The sequence below is a fragment of the Trachemys scripta genome, chromosome 19, assembly GCF_013100865.1.
Source record: "Trachemys scripta elegans isolate TJP31775 chromosome 19, CAS_Tse_1.0, whole genome shotgun sequence".
NCBI classification, from domain to species: domain Eukaryota; kingdom Metazoa; phylum Chordata; order Testudines; family Emydidae; genus Trachemys; species Trachemys scripta.
Window position 1 is genome coordinate 14,283,961 of NC_048316.1, and position 25,832 is coordinate 14,309,792.

At 48.6% G+C, this 25,832-nt stretch overlaps 2 protein-coding genes and 1 long non-coding RNA gene across 7 annotated transcripts in view; 2 read left to right on the forward strand and 1 right to left on the reverse strand.

Moving 5' to 3' along the window:
• Positions 1-23,776, reverse strand: CDA (cytidine deaminase). 3 transcript variants are annotated; one of them, XM_034753143.1, is made up of 7 exons: positions 23,655-23,776; positions 22,894-23,042; positions 21,568-21,760; positions 14,152-14,389; positions 8,209-8,320; positions 4,157-4,214; positions 1-1,194 (listed from the first exon to the last, which is right to left on the reverse strand). In XM_034753143.1, exons 4-7 carry the CDS (start codon positions 14,345-14,347, stop codon positions 1,081-1,083), a joined length of 480 nt encoding a protein of 159 aa, XP_034609034.1. In that variant the 5' UTR covers positions 14,348-14,389; positions 21,568-21,760; positions 22,894-23,042; positions 23,655-23,776; the 3' UTR covers positions 1-1,080. The 3 variants fall into 3 exon arrangements, with proteins under 3 accessions (XP_034609034.1, XP_034609035.1, XP_034609036.1); XM_034753144.1 differs by lacking the exons at positions 21,568-21,760; positions 22,894-23,042; positions 23,655-23,776 and adding an exon at positions 14,963-15,178; XM_034753145.1 differs by lacking the exons at positions 21,568-21,760; positions 22,894-23,042; positions 23,655-23,776 and adding an exon at positions 14,501-15,178.
• On the forward strand, positions 4,135-13,179 carry LOC117867821. The gene is made up of 3 exons (XR_004643522.1): positions 4,135-4,240; positions 12,378-12,449; positions 13,138-13,179. It is a non-coding gene; the product is annotated as an uncharacterized LOC117867821 (long non-coding RNA).
• The window catches only part of LOC117867819 (trypsin-3-like), a 27,480-nt gene continuing 19,412 nt past the window's right edge, over positions 17,765-25,832 (forward strand). For all 3 annotated transcript variants that reach the window (XM_034753140.1, XM_034753141.1, XM_034753139.1), the window contains exon 1: positions 17,765-17,824. The gene's annotated coding sequence lies outside the window, so the exon portion shown is untranslated. The remainder of the gene's footprint in view (positions 17,825-25,832) is intronic.

A 25,832-nucleotide genomic window follows, 5' to 3' on the forward strand; every position in this document is an offset into this window, starting at 1 on the left:
GAGGATGTTCACAAAGTGTTGAAAATTAAGTTACAATAAACAGCATAATCTAAAATGCTCAGTTTACTATAGGCTGTTGCTTAATAATAACCTGATTCATAGATGAACAAGATAGTATACTTTGGATTTATTAAACCTTTCGTTTCTCTTCTCTCTTATTTAGTTTTTCTTCTTATCTTTACAAATAACTATTTTACATTACAGAATTCCTGGATTTGTATGATTTATTGATCTGTGCAATTTTGATCAACAGTAGTGATGGGCCAGAATTAAAACTCCGTGTTAAATTCTCCTCCATCGGAACTTTAGAGGTTTGCATAAAATGAGATCTGGATCCAAACCAGAACTCAATGAATCTTTAGTTTGGTTGTTCTCTAATCACTAGTAAATAAATGTACAGCATATAACCTGAGGTAGGAAGATGTGGGGGAGAAGGTGCACTTGGCCCATTGTGCTTGAGTAATATGTTTCAGAATAATGTGGACCCTCTAGTATATTAGAATTTACATTCTGACCTTATATGAGACTCTTATATGAGACCGGCCAGAGACCGGTCTCAGTTAAACCAGTATAAATCTGGAGTAACTGCATTAATGTGAGCAATAATAATATTTAGCACTATAAAAGCATTTCTCACCCAAGCATCTCAAATCACTTTGCAAAAAAAGATTAATGCATCATTATTCAGGTGAGGAAACTGAGGCACAGAGTGGTCATGTGACTAGCTCACACTGTTTCGATGAACTGGCGTTTTCCCATGCAAAATGTTTTGTTGACAAATTCCCAACCTGCTCTAACCATGACATCATAGTGCCATGTCTGCTAAACCGAACTTGTGAACGTTTGGGATTGGCCAATTCACAATGAGGCAGATCTGGTTCTTGCCATCCCTTCCCCAGGCCTACTATAAATGAAAATTATTTGCATTGGAGTTCCCTGAGGCTTACAGAAATTGAATGACATTCCCTAGGAGACAGAGTTAGGAAGTATCTAAAATAAATCTTCGTCCTGCAGACAGAAAGCATAAGATTGTCTGGAGGTTCTTTAGTGTCGTTGCAGATCACATGCTCCACATACTCTTCAGAACTTCTTCAGATCTTCTGGTCCAAATGACAGGGGCAGGAGCTCTTGAAGAGTCTTGACTATATAGGTCCCATCTGGCTTCGTCATGTAAATGTCCCAGTCTCTACTGAACTAGAAAAAGAGTCAAAGAGAACTGTCTGTGAATCGCACCTGTGCAGAACTGTGAATTGTTCATTGGTATTTACCCAATAGCGAAAAACAGTTAAATAAACCATAAGCAGAAACAATATGTGTGTTTTAAAAAAATGTGGTATCTGTCTAAGTGGTTGGCCATTCTTTTTATGTTTCATTGTTCCATATGATGGTCCTGCACTTCAACCCAGAGGTGGCTGCATTTCACGGGTGGGTGAAGCAATTACCGATCCTTTTATTGTATTATTTTTATAGTGCACAAAGGCCCTGATCCCATGATCAAATGTGTCTTGTGCCCAGGTAGATCCAAATGCAGGATCAATGCCAAAGCATGCCCAGCGCTTTACAGATATGCAATAAGACAAAGTGACTGCCATGAAGAGCTTAGTGTCGAAGGCCATGATCATGCAAATTATTCCTCATGGGTTGATCCCTGCACCTACGGGGAGTCGGCTTTGTGCAGGCTCAGGAATCTACCCACCCAGAACTTCAGGAGCAGAGGCTAAAACCGCAGTCATAACGAGTCACGTTCCTATAGCTAGCCTTGCACAGAGTCATTTGCTAGACTATTTGCAGAAAGTGTGTGTGGGGGGGTGAACACAGTTGAAGTAAATTCAGTTAAAATAAGCACTCTGGTAACTTTTTTTTACTATAGCAGGCAGCTGGCTCATTGCCCATTAGATTTTGCCATTGTTCTGTTCTGCATATTAACACTGGGCTATTTGGCTTGTGTTTGTTTTGTTTCACCATCTTCCTTTTTTCTTTATTCTTGTTGGGGTTTGTTTGCTTGCCTACCACTTCTGTATTTTCCTAACATTAATCCTTCGCCTATTCAGACCCCTTTCTCTCCCCTGCCTTCTACCATGTTTTGCACCAAGAGCTCCTTAACCCTCCTTCCAGCTCCCTGCCTGAAGTTCACATCTGTCTGCTTGTCCCACTTTAGCTCCTGGCAAGTTCCTAAAGCAACCTCTTCCTTGGGGCAAAATTTGGAGGCCTTTATAGTATTAACACATTAATATGAAACTCTGAGCAACCTTTTAAAGCAGGGGTGGGCAAACTACGGCCCAGGGGCTGCATTCGGCCCTTCAGACATTTTAATCTGGCCCTCGAGTTCCCACCGGGGAGCAGGGTCCAGGGCTTGCTCTGCTCTGGCGCTTGCTCCACTCTGCGCATGCTGTGGCTCCATGCGACTCCCAGAAGCTGCGGCACCTCCTCCCTCTGGCTCCTATGCGTGGGGCAGCCAGGGGGCTCTGCACACTGCCCTCACCCCAAGCACCGTTCCTGCAGCACCCATTGGCCAAGAACCATGGCCAATGGGAGCTGCAGGGGCGGCGCCTGCAGACAGGGCAGCGCGCTGAGCCGCCTGGCTGCGCTGAGCCGCCTGGCTGCGCCTCCGCATAGGAGCCGGAGGGGGGACATGCCGCTGCTTCCTGCTTCCGGGAGCTGCTTGAGGTAAGCACCGCCTGGAGCCTGCACCCCTGACCCCGTCCCACACTCCAACCTCCTGCCCCAGCCCTCATCCTCCTCCTGCCCACCGAACCTCTTGGTCCCAGCCTGGAGCATCCTCCTGCACCCCCCAACCCCTCATCCCCAGCCCCACCAGCCGGAGCCCTCGTCCCCGCACCCCAACCCCCTGCCCCAGCCCGGAGCCCCCTTCCGCACCCTGAACTCCTCATTTCTGGCCCCACCCCCAGCTGGAGCCCTCACCCCCTCCCGCACCTCAACCCCCAATTTCATGGGCATTCATGGCCCACCATACAATTTCCATACTCAGATGTGACCCTTGGGACAAAAAGTTTGCCCACCCCTGTGTTAAATCCTCTACCAGTTTCTAGATTAGAGCCTGATACTTCATTTCTTGGAGATCCAAAACCGGCTTTAACCTCCAAAGGAAATTTCAGATGCATAAAGTACACGGGATCAGGCCTTCGGGGAACTTTACTTTGAAATAATGTTGCTTATCTATGTAGGGAATCTGCCATCAGTTAAACATTAGCCATTAAAATTGTGCTGAAAACGTTACATGCAGCTTTGAGCCGTTTTGGTGCTATGCCTGTTTGCTGCACATGAAGAAAATGAACCCGGTGGAGCTCCTAAAATCCTTGTGTTTCAAAATACTCCAGCATTCTACAGTAATGGTCCTAAATGCTGCAGGCTGAATCTTGAGCAGACTTCTGCAGATGGGCAGGGCCCAAATGCAATGGAAATGTTGCATCCTCGCTGCATTTGCAGACTATGTAACACAGGGAGCCCCCATGTTGAACTCTGAAACCCTCCTGCATCTCTGCAATCCACCTGGCCTCAACCAGAGGGGGAGGAATGGATGCTTTGGTGGCATGGCTAATAGATTTCTGCAGAGCACCAGACCCTGTGCTTGAGGGGAGCCTAGAAAACCCCAAAATATATGCTGGGGCCAAGGAGTCCTTGCCTCAGCTCTCGTGTTTCAGTGTATTTTTCCCTGACCAGAGCCCTTGCACTCAAGCTTGGCTCCCTTTTCATGTTTTGGCCCTGTAGTAATACTATTGAGAGCTGTAGGGGCAAATCTGGCTCTAGCGTAAGCTGCACTGAAGCCACACCTACTTACACCAGAGCTGAACTTTCCTTCTGTTTCTGCCCTTGAAAACACACTGCGGTCAGCACTCTAGGGATTAATATTGTTTCCAAACTTGGAAGCCCTTGTTTACTGATCCCTCTCCTTTTGTCATTCTCGACATTCAAAACCTTCCCAGCTTGGTGCTGTGGGGTGCAGCAAGTGTGACGCCCACAATTTGGCACAGCTCAGAATGCTTCCTTACTCTGCAAATTTTTGAGCTGTGTCCCCTGACATTTCAGAATGAGCATTGTGGGGTCTGAACGAAACCAATGTTCTCAGCCAGGCAGGTGGGTGGGAATTAAAGCAGTTTAGTTTCAGCTGTTGAAAAAGAAAGCAAAAGTTGTTTACCTCTCTCATTACTTGTCTGCAGGCCCCACAGGGCACGATGAATTCCTCTTCACTGTTGCTATCGAAGGAGAATAGAATGCACAGGTCAGTCTAGCTCATGGTGGAAAAACTGTCTAAAGTTAATGCATCAAATAATAACAAACAGTAGTTAGTAAATAGTACTTCGATTGCTCTTTCTACCCATAAATCCCAACGTGTTTTGCAAAGGAGGGTCAAGATCATTGTCCCTATATGACGAATGGGGAAACTGAGGAAAGGAGAGGTGACGTGACTTGCTCAACATCTCCCAGGGAGGTAGCTGTGACAGATATTGCAGCCCCATACGATATCGTTGGGGACCAGATTGTATTAAATCTATGAATGGTTTATGTATGATTGTGTTCTACTCCATGGGGAAGGGCTATCACAGCGCCTACAGGAACAAAAGACCATGGTGGTGGTGGGAGATTAAGGCAAGTCACTCTCTAGAAGTTCTTTAACATCAGTGAGGTACCACGCCTTGGCATGGTTTGCACATACTGGTTCAAGCTGGGTTTTCCAGAGACTGGCAGACAATGAAAGGACTTTTTGGTATAAAGGGGTGAGTTTGAACTGACACAGTGCTTGCCTTCTGATCCAGCAAATATACAGGACCAAAGGGGGCCCCACCCAGGCGGAAGGGTTGGAAATACTTGGGCCGGGTCTCATAGGACTGATGGGGGTGACTCCGGTTATATTTGGTGTGTGTTTAAATCTAATCATTGTTTTTATTCTGGATTCTCTGTGGTGATTTTACCTGAAGAATAACTGTGCTCAGTCTGTCAGGCATTATCTCCAGCCCTCAAATCATCTTTGTGGCTCTTTTCTGCATCCTCTCCAATTTTTCAACATCTTTTTTTAAAATGTGGACACCGGAACTGGGTGCTGTATTCCAGTATTGGTCTCACCAATGGCGTGTTCAGATAAATTCACCTCCCTCCTCCCACTCGCTACTTCCCCGGCAGGGCCGGCTTTAAGCTGATTCGGCCAATTCCCTGGAATGGGGCCCCGCGACTAAGAGGGCCCCGCAATGTCCGGGGCTGCCGGTGGAGCAGGAAAAAACAAACAAATTAAAAAAAAGCCGCGTCCTGCTTCTCCCCCCTCCCTCCAGCGTTTGCGCCGCCATACAGCTGATCAACATAAGCCTGGGAGGGAGCGGGAGGGGTGAGGGGGAGGGAGCGGGAGGGGTGAGGAGGAGGAATGCGGCGTGCTTGGGGAAGACGGGGGGCCAGGGCGGGGATTTGGGGAGGGATCCAATGGGGCGGGGAGGCCTGGAGGGGGGCCAGGGCAGGGATTTGGGTAGGGATCCAATGGGGCAGGGAGGGGGCGGGGCCAGGGTGGGGATTTGGGGAGGGATCCAATGGGGCAGGGAGGGGGTGGGGGGGCGCGAGACAATTCGCGTCCCGGCATGGGGCCCTGCACCTGCTAAAGCCGGCCCTGTCCCCGGGTTATACATCCGACGATGGCATTGGCCGTTTTTGCCACAGCTTCACACTGGGATCTCATGTTGAGTGGCTTGTCCACCATGACTCCTTTTCAGAGTCACTGCTTTCCAGGATACAGTCCCCCATTCTATGGGTATGGCCTGTATTCCTTGTTCCCAGATGTAAAACTTGGCATCTGATTGTATTAAAATGCGTTGAAAGCAGCTTGCATACCACTTTGTGCAAGCCAGGGGTTCTCAAACTCGGGGTCGGGACCCCTCAGGGGGTCACGAGGTTATTACATGGGCGGGTCGCGAGCTGTCAGCCTCCACCCCAAACCCCGCTTTGCCTCCAGCATTTATAATGGTGTTAAATATGTTAAAAAGTGTTTTTAATTTATAAGGGGGGGTCGCACTCAGGCTTGCTATGCGAAAGGGGTCACCAGTACAAAAGTTTGAGAACCACTGGTGTAAGGCATCTTTCAATGGCTGATCATTCATTCAAACTTGCTAATCCGGGTGCTGGGTTCTGGAGACCTGCTTTGTTTTGGAATTACTCTGCAGCTAGTATTGCAGTCTATAATCCTAGTGCCTTTCTCTCCAGGGTGGGAAAAGGACCACAGGATCCACATTGTGGTGGGTCTTCTGACCCTACCCACCTCCCCAAGCCCACCGTCTAACCTCCACTACACAACAGCACAGGGAGTTGGGAGGCTCTATGGCAGGGCCGCCCAGAGGATTCAGGGGGCCTGGGGTCTTCGGCGGCGGGCCCCGGGGTGGAAGGACCCCCCGCCGCCGAATTGCTGCCAAAGACCCGGAGTGGAAGAAGCTCCGGGAGGCCTGGGGCCCGCGAGAGTTTTCCAGGGCCCCCGGAGCAAGTGAAGGACCCCGCTCCAGGGGCCCCAAAAAACTCTTGTGGGGACCCCTGTGGGGCCCAGGGCAAATTGCCCCACTCCCCGCCCCCCCGGGCAGCCCTGCTCTATGGAGCTGGGCTCCACACTGCACAGGGTTCAGATCCTGGGAACATTACAAGGCTGGGAAAATCCACTCCAGGCTTTTACTGCAGTAAATCCCCACAGATTTGTGAGTTTGGAGCGTTGAGGGCGGGAGGGTTGATGCCATATGGGCAGCAACTTTGTCCCTGGCCATGACCCTGTCATGTCTTCCCAAAGCCCACAGAGGTTTCCGTGGAAAGGGGGGATGTTGCTGTTTCTATGCATCCAATCCTCTTCTGTGTATATTGGCCATTCTGTGCTGGTATTTACTCCGTTTTCATCCCTTACTGAGAGAGCCCCATAGGGAAAGCACTGGCCCATCAGTTTGGACTTTACTAGGATTCTGACACCTGTGTATCTATCTCCAAGTATCTGAAAGGTGTTAAGATCAAGGAAGGCATGAGACTCATTTGGGGGGGAAGAGGGACATAAGATGGTATCACTAGGAGTAATAGGGTGAAGTGAAAGAATGGTGCATTTCAAATGAATATCAGGATCAGCTTTCTAACCGCAAAGTCTGTTAGGATGTGAAATACCCTCCTGAGGGAGGTATTGGAAGGCGTTTAAAAACAAGCCTACACGAAGCACTCAGGAGTACCTTGTAGCTAACCCTGCATAGGATGGACTACAGAACCATATAGCTTTTACTCCTTTCCAGTGTTGATGATCATTGTGCGTAGAAGCTCCTTAGCAAGCACCAGGTTAATATAAATATAGAAACCTGCTCATTATCCCTAGAAATATTCATGAACATTTGAAAGGAGAGACTAAAACAAAGCGAGGCTGTCGGGTGATTGTTAAAATTCAAACCTACAATTTCTCTCTCTTCATTATCCCTTTTCATGAATGTGGCCACTTTGTTCTGAATAAAATTAATTCCTTGGCTCTGGTTACTGACATGGATTATTCCCAAGTAGTATAATTTGACATCGCTTCTGCTTTTAGTCCATTAGCACAAAATGTTCTCAACAACTCCTCACTTGCTCTGTGTCAAACCAATAATTAGGAGCCTACAGACACATCACAGTACAGAAGCTTACAGTAAGGACCAACTAAGTAGTAGCCTCCAGTTTTTGGCTGACCAATTTAAAAGTCGCAGCAAGGTTTCCAGGATGGTTGCGTTCAATCTTTAGTTAAAAGCCCACAGCTGATTTTTGCATCTCCTTTAGGTGCTCACTTGGGCCTGGATTGTGCAAACTGGACCCCTGTGCCCTGCTGAGTTCTGTGAGGTCCTGCACAGATCAGTTTGCGGGATCAGGGTCCCCCAAATGGTCCTACTCACTTCTGAGGGACTATTTGCGTGAGTAATGGCGGGCAGGACCCAGACCTCAGTCTTAAAAGCGGTTGCAATGTAGTTTAATGATAATCTCGCAAAACAAAACAAATCACAGTCTTTTCTCCCCGTCTTGAAAGTTGATGCTGCAAAAATTAGGTAAAAGGAAGAGCTCATTTTGAAAGGATGGCAATTGCCTCTTGCCACCACCCGGAGCTGTACGTGCCTGTGTGTTTAAAGCGCAGGAAGCAGAGAATTAGAGGAACAAAAGTGTTGCACAGTTTTCCGGTACAAGCACATTTTGAAATGATTCAAAGGGATGTGATTCAGAGCTCTCACTTACCTAGCAATGGCCATGGCTCTGAAATTCACGTACCCTTCTGACACGGCTTTCTGAATGGCAGTGCGTTCAGCACATACCCCCAGGGGGTAGCAGGCATTTTCTACATTGCAGCCTAAAGGAAGTACAGAGCACGTTGTTACTTTTCAAACTTGTCTGACAATAAATACAGTCTGACCTACTGATGTGGTGCCCTTCGTCCAGGAGTGCTCTACAACAGTTGTTCTCAAACTAGGGCCACCGCTTGTTCAGGGAAAGCCCCTGGCGGGCTGGGCTGGTTGGTTTGTCTGCCGCGGCTGCAGGTTTGGCTGATCGCAGCTCCCAGTGGCCGCAGTTCGCCACTGCAGGCCAATGGGGGCTGCAGGAAGTGGTGGCTAGTACGTCCCTCAGCCCGTGCCACTTCCTGCAGCTCCCATTGGCCTGGAGCGGTGAACCGCGGCCACTGGGAGCTGCGATCGGCCAAACCTGCGGACGCGGCAGGTAAACAAACCGGCCCGGCCCGCCAGCGGCTTTCCCTGAACAAGCGGCGGCCCTAGTTTAAGAACCACTGCTCTACAAGGTCATAGACAGGAATCACTGCACCCAGCACTGGGGTGGAGCATACACAGCAATGTGAGAGGAAGTGGACAGCATGGTGTCCAGCTGAAATTGCAGATGGGATTTAGGGAGGCAGAATTATTCACGCTGCAAAACGGCCAGAACCGTATGGGCTGAACCGCCTAATTATGCCCAGCTACGAGAGCATTGTATATCTGTATACATGTAAAGACAGAGTTAAGGGATACAGTGTCAGTAGATGGCCCTCAAAAAATATGTAGCGGAATCGTTGAGTTTTGTAGGACCGATAACACTTTTTGTAGCACACTGCAAATGGCTTCTTTTGTGCAGCTCTTTACATTAGCTCTTAACATGCGCCGGTATAACATAAATCAATATTTAAAATAAGGAATAATTAATGACATGGGACCTTTTAAGGCTATAGGCCAAATTCAGCATTGGTGTTAGTGGGCACAACTCCACTGAAGTCAGTGGAGTCATGGTCTTGAAGCTTGCAGCGTATTTGGACCTTCAGAAGACAGCCCTGGGGTACCGCTACCACCCCAACGGGGGGTGGGTATTGGACTGCCCCAGACAGAAGCATTCCACCCACTGAATCACCAGCACCACTTTTAGCAGCACTCAGGAGTCTGATTGCATGAAGAGAGGCAGCTGCTAGCAGCAGAATCCTCCGTTCAATGGCATCCGATGGCGTTAGATCACCAGAGTCCCAAAGTTAAAGTGCATTTCAGTAGCTTTGGCCAGTCGGTCTTTGTCTTTTTTCAGTATTTAATTGCCTCCTTAGACGACTGCTTTGTTATGGGGAGGCAGGTGCAAGGTATTTTATACAGGGTTTGTTATTTTAAGTACTATATGGTCCTGAGACAGCAAAGCACTTAAGCACGTGCCTCATTTTAAGGAAGCAAGTAAAGTTCAGTATGTGCATAAATGTTTGCATGAGCTTAATTTTCATAAGCGATGAGCACCTGCTACTTCAGCTGAGCCCTGCAGATGTTCAGCACCTCTGAAAAGTAGGTTGTAAATGCATACTGCAGGTTTGCTGACGAAAGGAAGGAACGAGATCCTAAAGGCACAATATCCAGACTCCAGGGCCAGATTTTTTTCCATTAGATAATTATTTGCAAATACAAATGCAACGCCAACAGACCCCGGTCGTCGGCAGGTGGGATCGAACCTGGGACTTCTACAGCTTAGTGCATGAGCTAAAAGTCAACTGACTCTTAGCTAAGGCTGTAGAGTAGACTCATTTAACTCTCTCTAAGTGGTCTCAGTGCCACTAGGTGGGACAAACACCACCCCCAGAAGGTGTGTGGGTTACACATATTTTTCATTATTCACTTTGCTCTAACCATGAACCTTTAGAAAGGTAGGTAGGTCTGCCCCAGAGCCCTTCTGGCTCCTCTCGGAAAGTGAGGTGAAGTCTCCTGGCTCTCTTCCTTTTCATTCTCAGGGGAGTGAAGTGGTGGTGCTGGGGTCTCCAAACCCGTCTCTTTTTGACCCATTTCCTTCAACAGGCCCCTGTTTCTGATTGCAGAGGGACCTGGGAAGAACACCCAAGGGCCATCCCCATCCAAGGCAAGATCTGGCATGTCTCCCACCCCCACAGCATTGTCTCTTTTATCACTATGACAAAGAGATGCCTATAGTTCACTATCCTAAGAGGAAATCCCCACCCTGCTCAGATGTCTCGACTCTGCCCAGGCACAGAGGAAACCGAGCCCAGGTTTAGCCAGCATCACAGAGGATGTGACTCCAATGGGTTCTCCCAGCCCTGACTTGTTTTGCAGCAAAGATTTGAATGCAGTCCAGGAGATCAGACGGCAGCCTTTTGTTGCTTAGCAAGGGAGAGCAATATGGCCCAGGCAGGCAGAACAGAATGGCATAGTCAGTGCGACCTGCTCTGCCCCCAGAGAGATGCAAGATTGCCAACCTCAACCTTTCAAGAATCGTTATGATTATTTGCATTGCAATAGCACTTTGGAGCACCAGTTACGGGCCAGGACCCCACTGTGACGGTGCCCCCTCATAAGGCTTTATGGAATATGCTTATAAATGTATATATGCCATAACTAGAATATGTTTTATGCTACATGTGCCAAGTAACATATCTATGTAAAGGTTATGATCTACTGAATACATTCCTCCTATTTGTATGCATGTATCATTTTCATACTTGAAGTTAGGAATATTGTCTGTCTACTTGCTTGATAGCCCTAGTAAAGCATTTGGCCCAATCAAGAACCACTTAAGCCAACAATGAACTTGGAGACACCAATCCACATCGGAGATTTCCCAGGAATGTGGCTTGGCTGGTAAAAACTGAATCATGCATGGACATGTGACTTGCCCATGTGACTCCAAAACTCCATCTTGGAGCCGGACTCTGCATAGGAGTAAGGAGGGAGTCTCCACCCACAAGAGAAAGTCTACTTAAATCCCTGGGAGACCCCTCCATTTTGTCTTCAGCTGGCTAAAGGGATAGCCTCTCCACCCCCAAGGATACCTGAAAGAAACTGGAACAAAGGACAGTAACTACAGGGGGTGTGAGTGGTGGCTGGACCCAGACTAGCAGGAGACTAGTCTGTAAAAGGAAGTTTACTGGGACTGGTGAGGTTCTGTTTGTATTCAGTTTCTTAGACATAGACTTGCGTGTTCTATTTTATTTTACTTGGTAATTCACTTTGTTCTGTCCGTTACTACTTGGAACCACTTAAATCCTACTTTCTGTATTTAATAAAATCACTTTTTACTTATTAATTAACCCAAAGTATGTATTAATACCTGTGGGGGGAACAACTGTGCATATCTCTCTATCGGTGTTATAGAGGGCAAACAATTTATGAGTTTACCCTATATAAGCTTTATACAGGGTAAAATGGATTTATTTGGGGATTAGACCCCATTGGGAGTTGGGCATCTGAGTGTTAAAGACAGGAACACTTCTGTAAGCTGCTTTCAGTTAAGTCTGCAGCTTTGGGGCACATAATTCAGACCCTGGGTCTGTGTTGGAGCAGACGGGCGTGTCTGGCTCAACAAGACAGGGTGCTGGAGTCCTAAGCTGTCAGGGAAAGCAGGGGCAGAGGTAGTCTTGGCACATCAGTTGGCAATTCCCAAGGGGGTTTCTGTGATCCAACCCGCCACACCCACCCCACTAAGTGCTGTACAAACACAGAATGAAAAGGTGGTTCCTTCCTGAAAGCTTACATTCCATCAGACAAGAAATGGGTGGATATAGACAGACGGGGGAGTACCAGGAAACATAGGCAAAAATAATGAGTCAGGCCCCCCCAGATTGGCTTGAAAATCATAAGATTCTAGCAGTAGCAGATGTGGAGTCATTTTCTTTGCTTTCTGTGTTTTTGAGCCTTGGGGGATCCCTTTTTCCAAAAACTTTTGTCTACAGCCATGAAGGCTAGAAACTTACTATTACAAAAATGAAAGCTGAGGTTCTCTCATGTCTCGAGGAGCTGGGCTGTTGGAAACATCATGAAACTTACTTGTGGCACCTTAGAGACTAACAAATTTATTTGGGCATGCTCGGGGGTTGCATGCCCAAATAAATTTGTTAGTCTCTAAGGTGCCACAAGGACTCCTTGTTCTTTTTGCTGTTACAGACCAACACGGCTTCTACTCTGAAACCTGTCATCATGAGATTTGTAATAGAATCCGAAGGTCTGGCAATACTGGTGAGTTTGCCGTCATTTTCATAGCCCGTGGCCCCAGGTGGGGGCACAAACAAGATGGAAGCAAGGGGCTTCCCGGTTTAGTTTCCTCTTGCTAATCCAAGGCTGGAGAAGGAAGGCAGGCCATTAACAGAAACCAGAACCAGAGACGGATTATAAATTGTGACCCAGTTTGGAAAGGACGGCCCAAATCCAAACCACCTTACAGCCGAGTGAGGCCAGTGCCACATCTTGGGGAAGCAAAGGATGACGACATGAAGAATACAGGACAAGTTTCCTGCACAATATTTTGCTCATGGCACAAACCATATGTTGCTATCAAAGTCTCTGCCTTTTTAGGGAGCCCTGACTATAGCTCAGTGGTTTGAGCATTGACCTGCTAAACCCAAGGTTGTGAGTTCAATCCTTGAGGGGGCCATTTAGGCATCTGGGGCAAAAATCTATCTGGGGATTGGCCCTGCTTTGGGGAGGGGGTTGGACTAGATGACCTCGTGAGGTCCCTTCTAACCCTATGATTCTATGACTCCGGTGCCTCTACTTCGTCAGAGTCACTCCCCTGTGTGGATGTGAGATGCCTCTACTTCTTCAGAGACACTGGAGGGCATAGGGCCCAGCTCTTCAGGGGCTGAGGTGTTACCGTTTGGGGGAGCGCTGTCCTTACTTACTGAAAGATGATCCTTTACTCTCACAGATCTTGGGAGACAGACCTGTCCTCGCTTACAGACAACCCCCCAACCTAAAGCAAATACTCACCAGCAACCACACATCACTGAACAAAACCACTGACCCAGGAACCTATCCTTGTAACAAAGCCCGATGCCAACTCTGTCCACATATCTATTCAAGTGACATCATCATAGGACCTAATCACATCAGCCATACCATCAGGGGCTCGTTCACCTGCACATCTACCAATGTGATATATGCCATCATGTGCCAGCAATGCCCCTCCGCCATGTACATTGGCCAAACCGGACAGTCTCTACGCAAAAGAATTAATGGACACAAATCTGACATCAGGAATCATAATACTCAAAAACCAGTGGGAGAACACTTTAACCTGTCTGGCCATTCAATGTCAGACCTGCGGGTGGCTATCTTACAACAGGTTTCAGAGTAGCAGCCGTGTTAGTCTGTATCCGCAAAAAGAACAGGAGTACTTGTGGCACCTTAGAGACTAAAACATTTATTAGAGCATCCGAAGAAGTGGGCTGTAGTCCACGAAAGCTTATGCTCTAATAAATTTGTTAGTCTCTAAGGTGCCACAAGTACTCCTGTTCTTTTTATCTTACAACAGAAAAACTTCAAAAATAGACTCCAACGAGAGACTGCTGAGCTGGAATTGATATGCAAACTAGACACAATCAACTCAGGATTGAATAAGGACTGGGAATGGCTGAGCCATTACAAACATTGAATCTATCTCCCCTTGTAAGTATTCTCACACTTCTTATCAAACTGTCTGCACTGGGCTATCTTGATTATCACTTCAAAAGTTTTTTTTCTCTTACTTAATTGGCCTCTCAGAGTTGGTAAGACAACTCCCACCTGTTCATGCTCTCTGTATGTGTGTATATATATCTCCTCAATATTTATTCCACTCTATATGCATCCGAAGAAGTGGGCTGTAGCCCACGAAAGCTTATGCTCTAATAAATGTGTTAGTCTCTAAGGTGCCACAAGTCCTCCTGTTCTTTTTACTTACCAGAGAAGATCTTCCCATCACAAGTCAGTAGTGCTGCTCCCACTGGGAAGTGACTATATGGACAGTAAGCAGATTTCTTAGCTTCCTTGCAGACGTGCAACAGGAGTTGAATTTGCTCATGTCCCACGGGGGAGGTTGTTGAATTGGTGATGTTCTGATGATTCCCTCTGGAACAGTCGTACTGCACCTGGGCCATGGTTACACTCACAGGTATCTGCAGGACTTCTCCACTTGGCAACTGCAGCAAGTGAGGGGAAAAACAGGTGTGAGCAAGAGGAAGTGCCAGTCTCCGCTTCTGAAGACAGTATGTGTGTGTGTGTGTGTGTGTGTGTGAGATAGACTGACTCACCGTGTATATGTGGCGGATGTGCCAGTGAGTGGAGGATTTGCGTGTGTCTTCCTCGTGAGTGTGTGTTGCAATTTGGTTCTCTCACTCTCATCCTCTGTCAGTGGCTCAAGATTTTCCTGTGTTACGTAGTCCTCTAGCTCAGGAGTCTACCGGTTAACTCAGCTCTAAGTGTGCGTGTGCGTTCCCAGACCTGGCTGCATTCCCCCTCTGAGAGTGTGTAGGACAGGGTGGATTCATGGGCAGCCTGTGAGGCATGCTCTGTTTTCACCAGTATCTCTGCACTGGTCTGCGCACTGTCTCCATGAGATGTCCAGAGCAATTCAGTGCACCTGATCACTCTCTCTCTCTCTTGTCTGCCTCTCCTCTCTCTGCAATGGAGCTGTCCTTCTCCACCCCGGACAGTCTGTCTCCCCACTGCCGTACCTCTGTGGGAGCAAGCTGGGGCTGAAGATGAGCATGTACCTTTGGTAGGACTCTCTGCTTGAAAAGGAGCTTTCAGGGAAGGAGCCGTCCCATGACAATGCAGCAACAAAGAAGCAACAGGCTCCAGCTTGGAGGGCTCTGCATTCATCCTCACAGCACCAGGCTTCCCACACGATTGGCTAAAGCCTGCAATGCCCTGACCGCCTGGCTCTGATTGGCTCTGCGTTAGCAAAAGCAGCTTCCACCCTCTGTGGTCCGAGCTGATTCTCAAAGTGCCTTTCGGCTAGTGGAACCGCTGGAGAGCGGTCAGCAAGCGCCACCCACTTTCTGCCCAGCTCTGCAGCTCCCCTGTCCTTTCAGTGCGTCAGGCTGGGGCATTTTGCCAGGAGGTGAATTGGCATTGGGAGGAAATTCAGGAGGCGCAGAGGAAAATCTGCAAGGAAATACCAGGACTACAGAAACAACAGCGAGGAGTCCTTGTGGCACCTCAGAGACAAACACATTTATTTGGGCGTAAGCTTTCGTGGGCTAGTACCCACTTTGTTAGTCTCTACGGTGCCACAAGGACTCCTCGTTGTTTTTGCTGATACAGACTAACACGGCTACTCCTCTGAAACAGGACTACAGATACTCAGTGACAAACCCGAGCTGATAGTGAGAGATAGGTAGGCCAGGGGTGCTGGAACAATTTGTATAGTGGGGGTGCTGAGAGCCTTTGAATCAAATTGTAAACCCTGGATAGAACGGAAACCACTTCAAGCCAGGGGTGCAGCAGCACCCCCAGTTCCAGCACCTATGAAGACTTGGAAGGATTTACATTTTGATCAGTAAATGTCAATTTCACCATAAACACACAAACCCATGAAATAATATTTCCATCAATAATCATCTAAAATGTACAAATAGGCAAAGTAAGAAAAATGCTACTTGAGAACGTATTAGGGTTTGATTTCAAGATATTTACTTTGTATATTTTGACATGTGAGGTTGTCAGATTGTGTCTAATGCAGGGGTAGGCAACCTAAGGCGGCACACGAGCTGATTTTCAGTGGCACTCACACTGCCCGGGTCCGGGCCACCTGTCCAGGGGGCTCTGCATTTTAATTTAATTTTAAATGAAGCTTCTTAAACATTTTTAAAACCTTATTTACAATAATAGTTTAGTTATATATTATAGACTTATAGAAAGAGACCTTCTAAAAACGTTAAAATGTATTACTGGCACATGAAACCTTAAATCAGAGTGAATAAATGAAGACTCTGTGCACCACTTCTGAAAGGTTGCCCACCCCTGGTCTAACGGTTATAAAGGTTTGACTTTTTGAATCTCGGTGTCTGCTGTCATTAAATAATTAATATCTGATCTCCCCTATTATCTGGCGCCCCCCCCACCCATAATTTCCCACCACTGTGACAATTTAAATGGAAAAAAATGCTTAAAAATAATTGATATTATCCGTCGAAATGATAAAAAAATAAAAATCAAATTCTGCCAAGCCTAGAGATAGGGCACGCTTGCCAAGTATTCGGTATCCAAACTGAGGCAAGATTTTCAAGAGTGCTCAGAACCCAGCACGTACCCCTGCACTGAGCTCTTTGAAATATTGGTCATTAGGACCCAATTATCACACGTGCCGAGCACCCACAACTCCTACGGAAATCACAGGGAGATTCAAGTGCTCAGCAACTCTGTGACTCTAGGCTAACGTTTCTCGCATGCGGCCACCAGAGGCTTTTTGTGTGGCCACGACACCCTCCTGGGCAGTGATGGGGGAGGCAGGGGTACAAAGCATCGGCCTCTTCTCCTCCCTCCTTGTTGCTTCTGGATGTGGTGCCCTGCACCACCTCTGGAGAGAGATGGGGCACAATGCTGCAGGAGCAAGGTGAGTTCTTGACCCACGTTGGGGGGGACAGGGTTTGGGAGGCAGTGTCCAGTGGTGGGACTTCAGGATCCTGGCCGTGCGGCCCTGGGCTCCAACCACAGGGCAGCGGGTACTGACCTACTTTGCTCTGGCCACATGGCCCTGGCCTTCAGCGGCGTGGCTTCAGACTCCAGCCCCTGGTTCTGGCTGCGTGGCAGCAGGTGCTGGCTCCTGGCTCCAGTCCCGGGCTCCAGCCGCGCAGTGGCAGGTGCTGGCTACAGGCACTGACCCCAGTCCCGGCCACAGGGCAGCGGGCTCCAAGCACGGGGCTCTGGCCACTTGGCAGAAGGTGCTGACCTCTGGCTCCAGCCACAGAGCTTAGTCGGCCTCTGGTCCCCAGTTCTGGCTATGCAGTGGCAGGCACCAACCCACTGCTCCGGCCATGCGGCCCCAGCCCCTGGCACTGATCCCCAGCTGCCCGGCAGCAGGTGCCGACCCACAGCTCTGTTCCCGGGCTCTGGCTACGCGGTGGTGGGAGCTGGCCCTGGATGCCAACCCCTGGCCGCGCAGCAGCAAGCGCTGACTCCAGCCACGCACTCCTGGGCTCCGGCACCCAGCTCCGGGTTCTGGCTGTGGGCACTGAGCCCCAGCCCTGGCTGCACGGCAGCAGCCACCTGGCTCTGGCCACCCACCCCCATCGCCCGTGTCCATCCAGGCCCCTGCTGCCTCCCACGGCCCTTGTCATAACTATAAAGGGAAGGGTAACAGCTCTCCTGTGTACAGTGCCATAAAATCCCTCCTGGCCAGAGACTCCAAAATCCTTTTACCTGTAAAGGGTTAAGAAGCTCAGGTAACCTGGCTGACACCTGACCCAAAGGACCAATAAGGGGACAAGATACTTTCAAATCTTGGGGGGGGGGCGCGGAAAGGCTTTTGTGCTCTTTGTTTTGGTTGTTGTTCGCTCTTGGGACTGAGAGGGACCAGACATCAATCCAGGTTCTCGACATCTTTCTAAACAAGTCTCTCCTATTTCAAACTTGTAAGTAAATAGCCAGGCAAGGCGTGTTAGTTTTCCTTTGTTTTCTCAACTTGTAAATGTACCTTTTACTAGAGTGTTTATCTTTGTTTGCTGTACTTTGAACCTGAGACTAGAGGGGAGTCCTCTGAGCTCTTTAAGTTTGATTACTCTGTAAAGTTATTTTCCATACTGATTTTACAGAGATGATTTTTACCTTTTTCTTTAATTAAAAGCCTTCTTTTTAAGAACCGGATTGATTTTTCCTTGTTTTTAGATCCAAGGGGGTTGGATCTGTATTCACCAGGAGTTGGTGAAAGGAAGGAGGGGGGATGGTTAATTTCTCCTTGTTTTAAGATCCAAGGGGGTTGGAACTGTATTCACCAGGAGTTGGTGGAAGGAAGGAGGGGGAATGGTTCATTTCTTCCTGCTTTAAGATCCAAGGGGTTTGGATCTGTATTCACCAGGGAATTGGTGAAGAGTTTCTCAAGGCTTCCCAGGGAAGGGAATCCACTTGGGAATGGTGGCAGCGGACCAGATCTAAGCTGGTAGTTAAGCTTAGAAGTTTTCATGCAGGCCCCCACATTTGTACCCTAAAGTTCAGAGTGGGGAAGCAGCCTTGACAGCCCTATATCCAAAACACCCTCCCCACCCCAGGACCCTGCTGTCTTGTCCTCTCATCCATCTCCCTATTGTCCCGGGCCCCCACTGCCTCCCCCGGTCCCGCATCCATCCCACCATCCCCTCTGGCCCCTGCTGCCTCTCCCTTCGCCCCCCCCCTCTCCACGGCTTAATGGGTCCCAGGGTTTGCTGAGAAAAGTGATATTAACAAACATGCAAGTATCGCTTTTCACAGCAGACTTACTAGCTATCTGTGAAAAGTGATACTTGTATGTTTGTTAATAACACTTTTCATAGCCTCCCAGGGAGTGTGCTGTGATATTAACAAATATACAAATATCACTTTTCATAGCAAGCCCCAGGACCCACTAAGCCCTGGATATGTGTGTGTAGAGGGAGATGGGGTTGGGGGGGGAGCTGAAGGGGAAGTCAGCATTATTTTTGTTATTGAATCTGCCAAAAAACCCTACAAATATACATTACAATGATTTGGATGTGCATCTGTGCATATTTAATTGTCCTTCCTAAAGTTAATTAAGTATATTAGGGGAAAAGTATCAGTGCAGCCACCAGGAGTTGGTGGCCGCACTCTGAGGCCACCAAAACATTTGTTGCGAGAACCCCTGCTCTAGGCCTTCAAAGTAGACTGGATAATGCGTCTTGCATTCGCCAATGTTGGGTAGAGGAGTTGACGACTTACACAGTATTTGGCTTCTAGGAATGATCAGGAGTGCTGAGCACCTACAACTAGGAATCTGGCCCCCAAATTAAAAAATCCTTCGGAGAGAAAGATTCACAGGTGCTGCTAGCCAGATCTGGGGGCCAAGAGCCAGTCGGAATTCAGTGGAGCTCAGGCAATGAAATCAGCTGTTTTTGCCAAAATGCTACACCCATAAACTGGCTATCAGCTTATGGGTGTCGCTTTTCGGTAAAAACTGCAGTGCTCAGCCAGGCGTGCCCTGAAAGATGTTATGATTAAATATTTCTGTGACCTTAAAGGACTCCCTCCCACAGACCTGACCTTGGGTTCTTCTTCCTCGAATGAATAACCCTGACAATTCAATGAATGTCTGGGGGCAGGGGCTCTACCCAGGCCCCTATGAACAAGCATGGTGGCATTTGACATCCCATTGTGCTTGCTACTCTGATATAAGTGGCTAGACCAGGTGCTTAGAGGGTGAGGGAAAGGGGAATAATTTGGCTGCTTGGGAGGCAGCGTGGGAAGGTCAGGTCAAAGGACTGGGATGAACCTCAGGCTGGGGAATTTTCTGTGTACTTTGTGGTTATAAACACTAACCCTGGAGGAAGACACCTTGCTGACTGCAGCTGTTTTCCTGCTGAATCATTCTGCCAGCTTACCCTGTGCACGAGGAGACAACTCTCTCTCACTAGACTGTCCCTCAGCTAGGCCATCCGGGTGATTTACAGGCAAAGTTGAATATCTAAGTAACGAATACAGGGGCTACTGTACTGATCGTGCTATTCCAGCTGTTATTTATTCAGTTAAAAATTACTCCCCACCCTCTCCATTAAAGCTAGGGAGACTTCTGATTCATGATGAGAAATGCGCTCATTTTCTCTGAAAGGTTCCGTACGGAACAGGCCGTCATTCTGTTCCTGCTTGGCATTTAGCTGGATGGTTACTTTTAATGATCGCATTTTGCCCAGGCTCAACCCAGGAAAGGCAAGTTAGCTCCAAAATGCAGCTTTAACCAGTTATTGCTGTTGTTATGATCTGTCGTATTGCAGGGCTGCCTACCAGCTCCAGCTGGGATCAGAGCCCTCTTGGTGCTAGGTGCTGCACAACCCCCCAACCCAATTTTCCACTGAAAAGGGGTTAGGTCAGGGGTGGCCAAACTACAGCCCGGGAGCCACATCTGGCCCTCCAGATGTTTTAATCTGGCCCTCAAGCTCCCGCAGGGGAGCAGGGTCGGGGGTTTGCCCCACTCCACGTGGCTCCCAGAAGCAGCGGCATGTCCCCAGTCTGGTTCCTACGCATAGGGGCAGCCAGGAGGCTCCGCACGCTGCCCCCGCCCCAAGCGCCACCCCTGCAGCTCCCATTGGCCAGGAACCACAGCCAATGGGAGTTGCAGGAGTGGTGCCTGCGGATGGGGCAGCGCGCAGCGCTTCCTGGCCACATCTCCGTGTAGAGCTGGAGGGGGGACATGCCACTACTTCTGGGAGCTGCTTGAGGTAAGCGCCCCCCCAGAGCCTGCATCCCTGATCCCCCCCCATGCCACAACCCCTGCCCCAGCCCTGATCCCTCTTGGTCCCCGCCCGGAGCCCCCCCCCACCCCCCCCCCCCCCCCCCCCCCCCAGCCCCCGCCCCCCCAGCCCTCCCCCCCCCCCCCGCGCCTCAACTTCGTGAGCATTCATGGCCCACCATACACTTTCCACACCCAGATGTGGTCCTCGGGCCAAAAGGTTTGCCCACCCCTGGGGTAGATGGAAAATTTTCAACCAGCCCTATAAGAAAACACTCTCTGCCCTTAGAAACGTACCATTTAACTAGACAAGAGAGAGAAAAGGTGGGGGTGGGAGGGGAAAACCATGGAACAGAGGGTGGACGTGACTTACTCAAGGTCATGCAGCAAGGCGGAGGCACACCAAGACTAGCAGCCTGGCTCCCAGCGTAGTGCTGTACCCAGGGGAGAGCATTGCCTCTTCGGAGACAGTGGTTCGGTTTTAGGTGAAAAAAAATGTACACGGAAAGCATCTGTTTTCCTAGACATTTTTTTTTAAAATGTTCTGGCCAAACCCTGAACAATTTCTGGTGTCAGAGTAACAGCTGTGTTAGTCTGTATCTGCAAAAAGAAGAACAGGAGTACTTGTGGCACCTTAGAGACTAACAAATTTATTAGAGCATAAGCTTTCGTGGACTACAGCCCACTTCTTCGGATGCATCCTGTTCTTCAATTTCTGGTGTGTTTATTTTTTTATTAAAAGTCTAAATTTTCCACTGAAAGCTTTGATGAAAGCAATTTTTTGTTCTGTTTTGATTGAAATTCTCTGCAGAATTTTTTCCCCACCCAGCTCTCATCCCTTGCTGTGTGTTTGTGCAGCAGCTGGAAGATATTACCCCACCCACCTTGTCTCTGTAGGATACTAGGGACTCTGTCCTGCAGCTGATAGAAACTCACTCTCACCTGATCCCTTAGGCATTCTTTCAGATCGGCTCGTGCCAGGGGTTTACTCCCTTGTCACACACTCGTCTGTGGCAGTGGAGCCCTGCGTGCAACACCAGGGTCCTTTACCCTGGGAAAGTCGGTGCTCGGACTCTGATGCAGGCTCGGGTAGAGGGGGCTGAGCTGGGGGAATCTCTTGCTGAAGGCCCAGTGCCTGTAATAATTAACCAACAGGATCAAGAGAATTATGGGTAACCCAAGTGTCAAGTAAAATGAACAGGCGTGTCAGTTAAGAGCAGAATAAGTTCCCCCTCCCCCGTGAAAAAGCCCCTCAAGAACCTTCTCTGGAATCTCCTAATAAACCCAAACCAACTTCTGCCCTCCTTGGGCTTGGCCTTTCATGCCTCTTAAATCCCTTTTGCTGTTCCTCCACTGAGCTTTCTCCTGGAAGTCTGGATTGTGCCCGTTTATCAGGGCTTGCCATTGCAGCCTGCTTCACTCCCAGCCATTGCTCTACGCCTCCCTTGATTGCTTGCCAACCTTCTCGACTCCGGCTGGGCTCCCAGCTGGTCTATTGGCTTTCTCTCATCCCAGAGAGTGACTGCAGACTCTCTCCTTGCCTGCTGCCCTCTTCTGCTCTCAACTTCCTCAGTTTATAGTCCTCTGCCAGCTTCTTCTCTGCTGAACTTCACCGTGCCTCTCCCAGTAGGTCCACTGGCTTCCCATATTACCCTTTTGGAGTCTGTGTGGTGCACACATCCATCATCACACTGCTGTATGACTGGCGTTGCCACACTCTGTGGGGAGCTGTGTCAAACCTGCCCTGGCTGACACACATCTCCCGGGAGCATTCAGTTCACCTGCTATTGCCCGACTGGAGAAGCTTGTCGTCACCCACTGCCGGTTATAGACCCTGTTCCATGCTGCAGTGAGTCAAACGCTGTGGCTGGATCATTTCACAGCCACTGATAACATTCACTTTTATGGACGGTGAGATATTCCTATCTCATGGAATCAAATCTCACGTTCCAAGGCTTCTGCTGATTACCTGAGGGTCAGGAAAGGTGTTTCCCCCTCTAGCCACAGCATTGTACTGCTGGCTAACTGCATTGTGGGAAAGTTTCCAGTTCACCTCCTAACAGCATTTAGGGATTGGTCACTGCCAAGGGGTAGCTACTGGACTAGATGGGTCACTGGCTGGATCTGTGAGGCCAAATCTATCCTATGTTCCTATTGCCAGGGGGACATTGCTTTACATTCGGTCTCCCTGTGAGGAATGGCACGGTCCAAAGGGGAACACAAAGTATGTTCTGAGGAAAACATGTGTCAAGAGGCTTTTACTCGTACAGGAGTGGAGCCCGCTGTCCTTCCTAGTGCAGGGGGGCACTGCTGCTTGACAACGAACTGTGTCTTGTCTCCGGCTGGGACGCTGCTCACAGAAACGTTCTGCTTCACGCTACCAGGGTCACACTATTCCCTGTTCCACGGGATCCTTTCTGCAGGTGTGAGAGAGGGAGGGAGAAACACAAGAAAGAAGAACCAGGACCAGGGGTGCCGGAAGAAGGAGGGCCAGGGGGCTTAGCCCTCACACTTTTTACCAGCTGTAAGGGCGAGCGACAGGAGGGAGGGGGCAGAGAGGAGGGAGCGAGGTCTTGGGGGGAAGAGGCCGCAAGGGGGCGGGGCCTCAGGGGAATGGGCGGTACGGGGGCAGGGCCTCGGAGGGGAAGGGGCAGGGCCACAGTTCATGCACCAGTGGCCCCCACCCACTTTTAGAGAGCTGCTGCCACTCCTGACCAGGACCCTGTGACTTAGGGTCACCAAGAGGCATGGTCTGATCTCCTTTCAGGGATACAGTCCCATGTTGTGTTTATGGCCTGACACTGCGAAGTGCAGAGCATGTCCTGTGGCATCCTGAGATTCCCACCCACGGCAGTGGCTCCCGGATGAAGCCCCTTTTTAAAAGCTAATTTCCTGCTGAAATTCAAGTCCCATTTTATCGCCAACTTTCTTAGAGCTGGAATTAGCCCAGGAAGAGAACGGTTAAAACCGTCTCTCCCCCATTTCACTCATGTCAGGAGAGATTATAGGAGAACGTTAACACCCCCGACCTTCACGATGTACTCCCGTTCTGTTCCAGGCCTTGGTGGGCTGTATGTTGCCGCTGCACATCTCCGCAGCAGAAGGATACCTGGCTGGAGCAAGCTAAAAAAAAAGGAAAGGGGAATTTTTTTAAAGGTAGTTTACAAAACTGGAGCCTGGAGTCACCTAACCTAAAGGCTGCGCACCCACCAGCCTTTAATCTGGCTCAATTTATGGTACAATAATCCAGGTCCCATTCCAAGGGTCAAAACTGCGAATCAGTTAAACATTAAAGAGCCAGGTCCTGTCTGGAATTTACTCAGAGACTCAACATCTAGTATCACAAAATTCTGCCCAGCCTGGAAATCATGGAATAAATTGCACAGATTATTTATTAAGAATGACATCTGCAGATAATTCATACTCAGACAACTAGATCCTCGGGAAGTGTCAATCAATTGCCTATGCATATTTACAGCAGCTGAGGGGGTCTGGTCCTTAGCATCTGTAAGAACTCACAGATGATCTGTTAGGGTAATTTCATCCTGGAGATCTTGCATAAGCAGAAAATATTTAATGGATCTACATGGGGCTATAAAATACCATGCAGAATTAGAACGAGCCCCTCTCTCTTTGAAAACTACTTTGAGCTGAGTATCTGTCATCACCAATTTAAAATGCACATAGATTTAATGTAACAAAGGTGTTTGGTAATTAGACTTTCATATTCTATTTAAGTCACCTGTGTTAGAAAACGTATATATCTGCTTTCTTGTAATTTTTCATGTGTAAATACACTGGTCACAAGATACTGAAAGCTGGAATGCCACCGTACCCCAAGATTTCCAGTTAATACAAATAGCTGAATGAATTAATTCAGTTAATGCAGATGGCACCGTTGTCTAGTGGTCAGGGCGCAGCTCTGGGAGACAAGACTTCTGGATTCTATCCGTGGCTCTGCCAGTGACTCACAGAGAGATCCTGGCCAAGTTTCTCAACCTCGTTCCTCATTCATCCGTGAAATGACGTTAATAAAACAAAATTGTCTGAAAGTTAAACATTTGAACCTCCTCGGGGCAGGGTCAGTCTTTTGTTCTGTGTTTTCACAGTGCCTAGCACTATGGGGTCCTGATCCAGGAGTGGGGCACTCCTAGAGGCTTTCCTAATACAAGGAATAAGTAAATAATAATAATAATAATTAACTTACCTACTTCATGGGCATGTTGTGAGGCTGGGAAAGTGTACTGAGTTCTTTAGATCTACTGCACAGTATTATTGTCTAGAGCGGTGTTTCTCAACAACCGGTCTGTGGATCGGCGCTGATCCCTGAGATCTCCCTGACACAGTTTAGGAAGGCAGCAAGCCGGTCCTTGGTATCAAAAAGGTTGCAAAACGCTGGTTTAGAGGAATGCATGTGGAATGAATCTGTGGGAGTTCCAGTGAACCACTAGATGGTGCATTCGAGTAACTGTATTTTGGATTCCATGATTTTTGATCTACAGATGAAAGCCACGCTAGGGAGTTTGAGTCTGGCATGTGGCTAAGCCATGTCTAGATTTTTTTGTTAACTATCTGTGGTCCAAATGTTGGATGCTTGTTTGTTAAAATGTGCCACAGAAGCCTCCAAAGGGCGGGACAGACAAATTTCAGAGAAGGAAAGTTGCAGGGGGACAGGACTGTTTTGTTTAACAGATTGTTTTCTTAATCTCATAGCCAAGTGTCATAGGTAATGAATAAAATCAGACAGTCGAGGGAGATGGGAGCTGCGTGCTAAGGTTTGACCCAGTACAGGACGGTGGGGCAGGCATCAGAGAGCCCCTGTGAGTGATGGGCAGACCAGGATAAATGAGAACATCCAGGATCAAATGGAAGCGACAGTGGGAGCAAACGATTCTGATTTGCAGCAAGACCCTGCTGGGGAGGGGTGCACAGGGGCATGCGAAGCAATTTGCTCTCGTTGTTCTTTAATTATGTCACATTGTCTTCCATTTATCTTACTGCAGGAGCCTAATTCACTGTTAATTAAGAGACTGTTTTCCAGCTGTTGGAGACTGTCCCACTTCCTTGGTATATTTGATAGTTGAGTCCAGCTTGCTTTCCTTCTGTATTTTTGCTTTCTTCCTTGGGGGGAATTGCTGAATTGCCTGGGAGAAGCTCACTAGCCTTCCAGGCTGACCTGGGCCTAGTGTGACCAGAGGTCCCGATTT

Coding starts and splice junctions, on each gene's coding strand:
- CDA (XM_034753143.1), bottom strand. CDS start 14,347: ATGGCCCAGGTGCAGTACGACTGTTCCAGAGGGAATCATCAGAACATC. Junction 4,215..8,208: donor AGAGCCATGGCCATTGCTAG/GTAAGTGAGAGC, acceptor CTCCTTCGATAG/CAACAGTGAAGAGGAATTCA. Junction 1,195..4,156: donor GCAGACAAGTAATGAGAGAG/GTAAACAACTTT, acceptor CTCTTTTTCTAG/TTCAGTAGAGACTGGGACAT.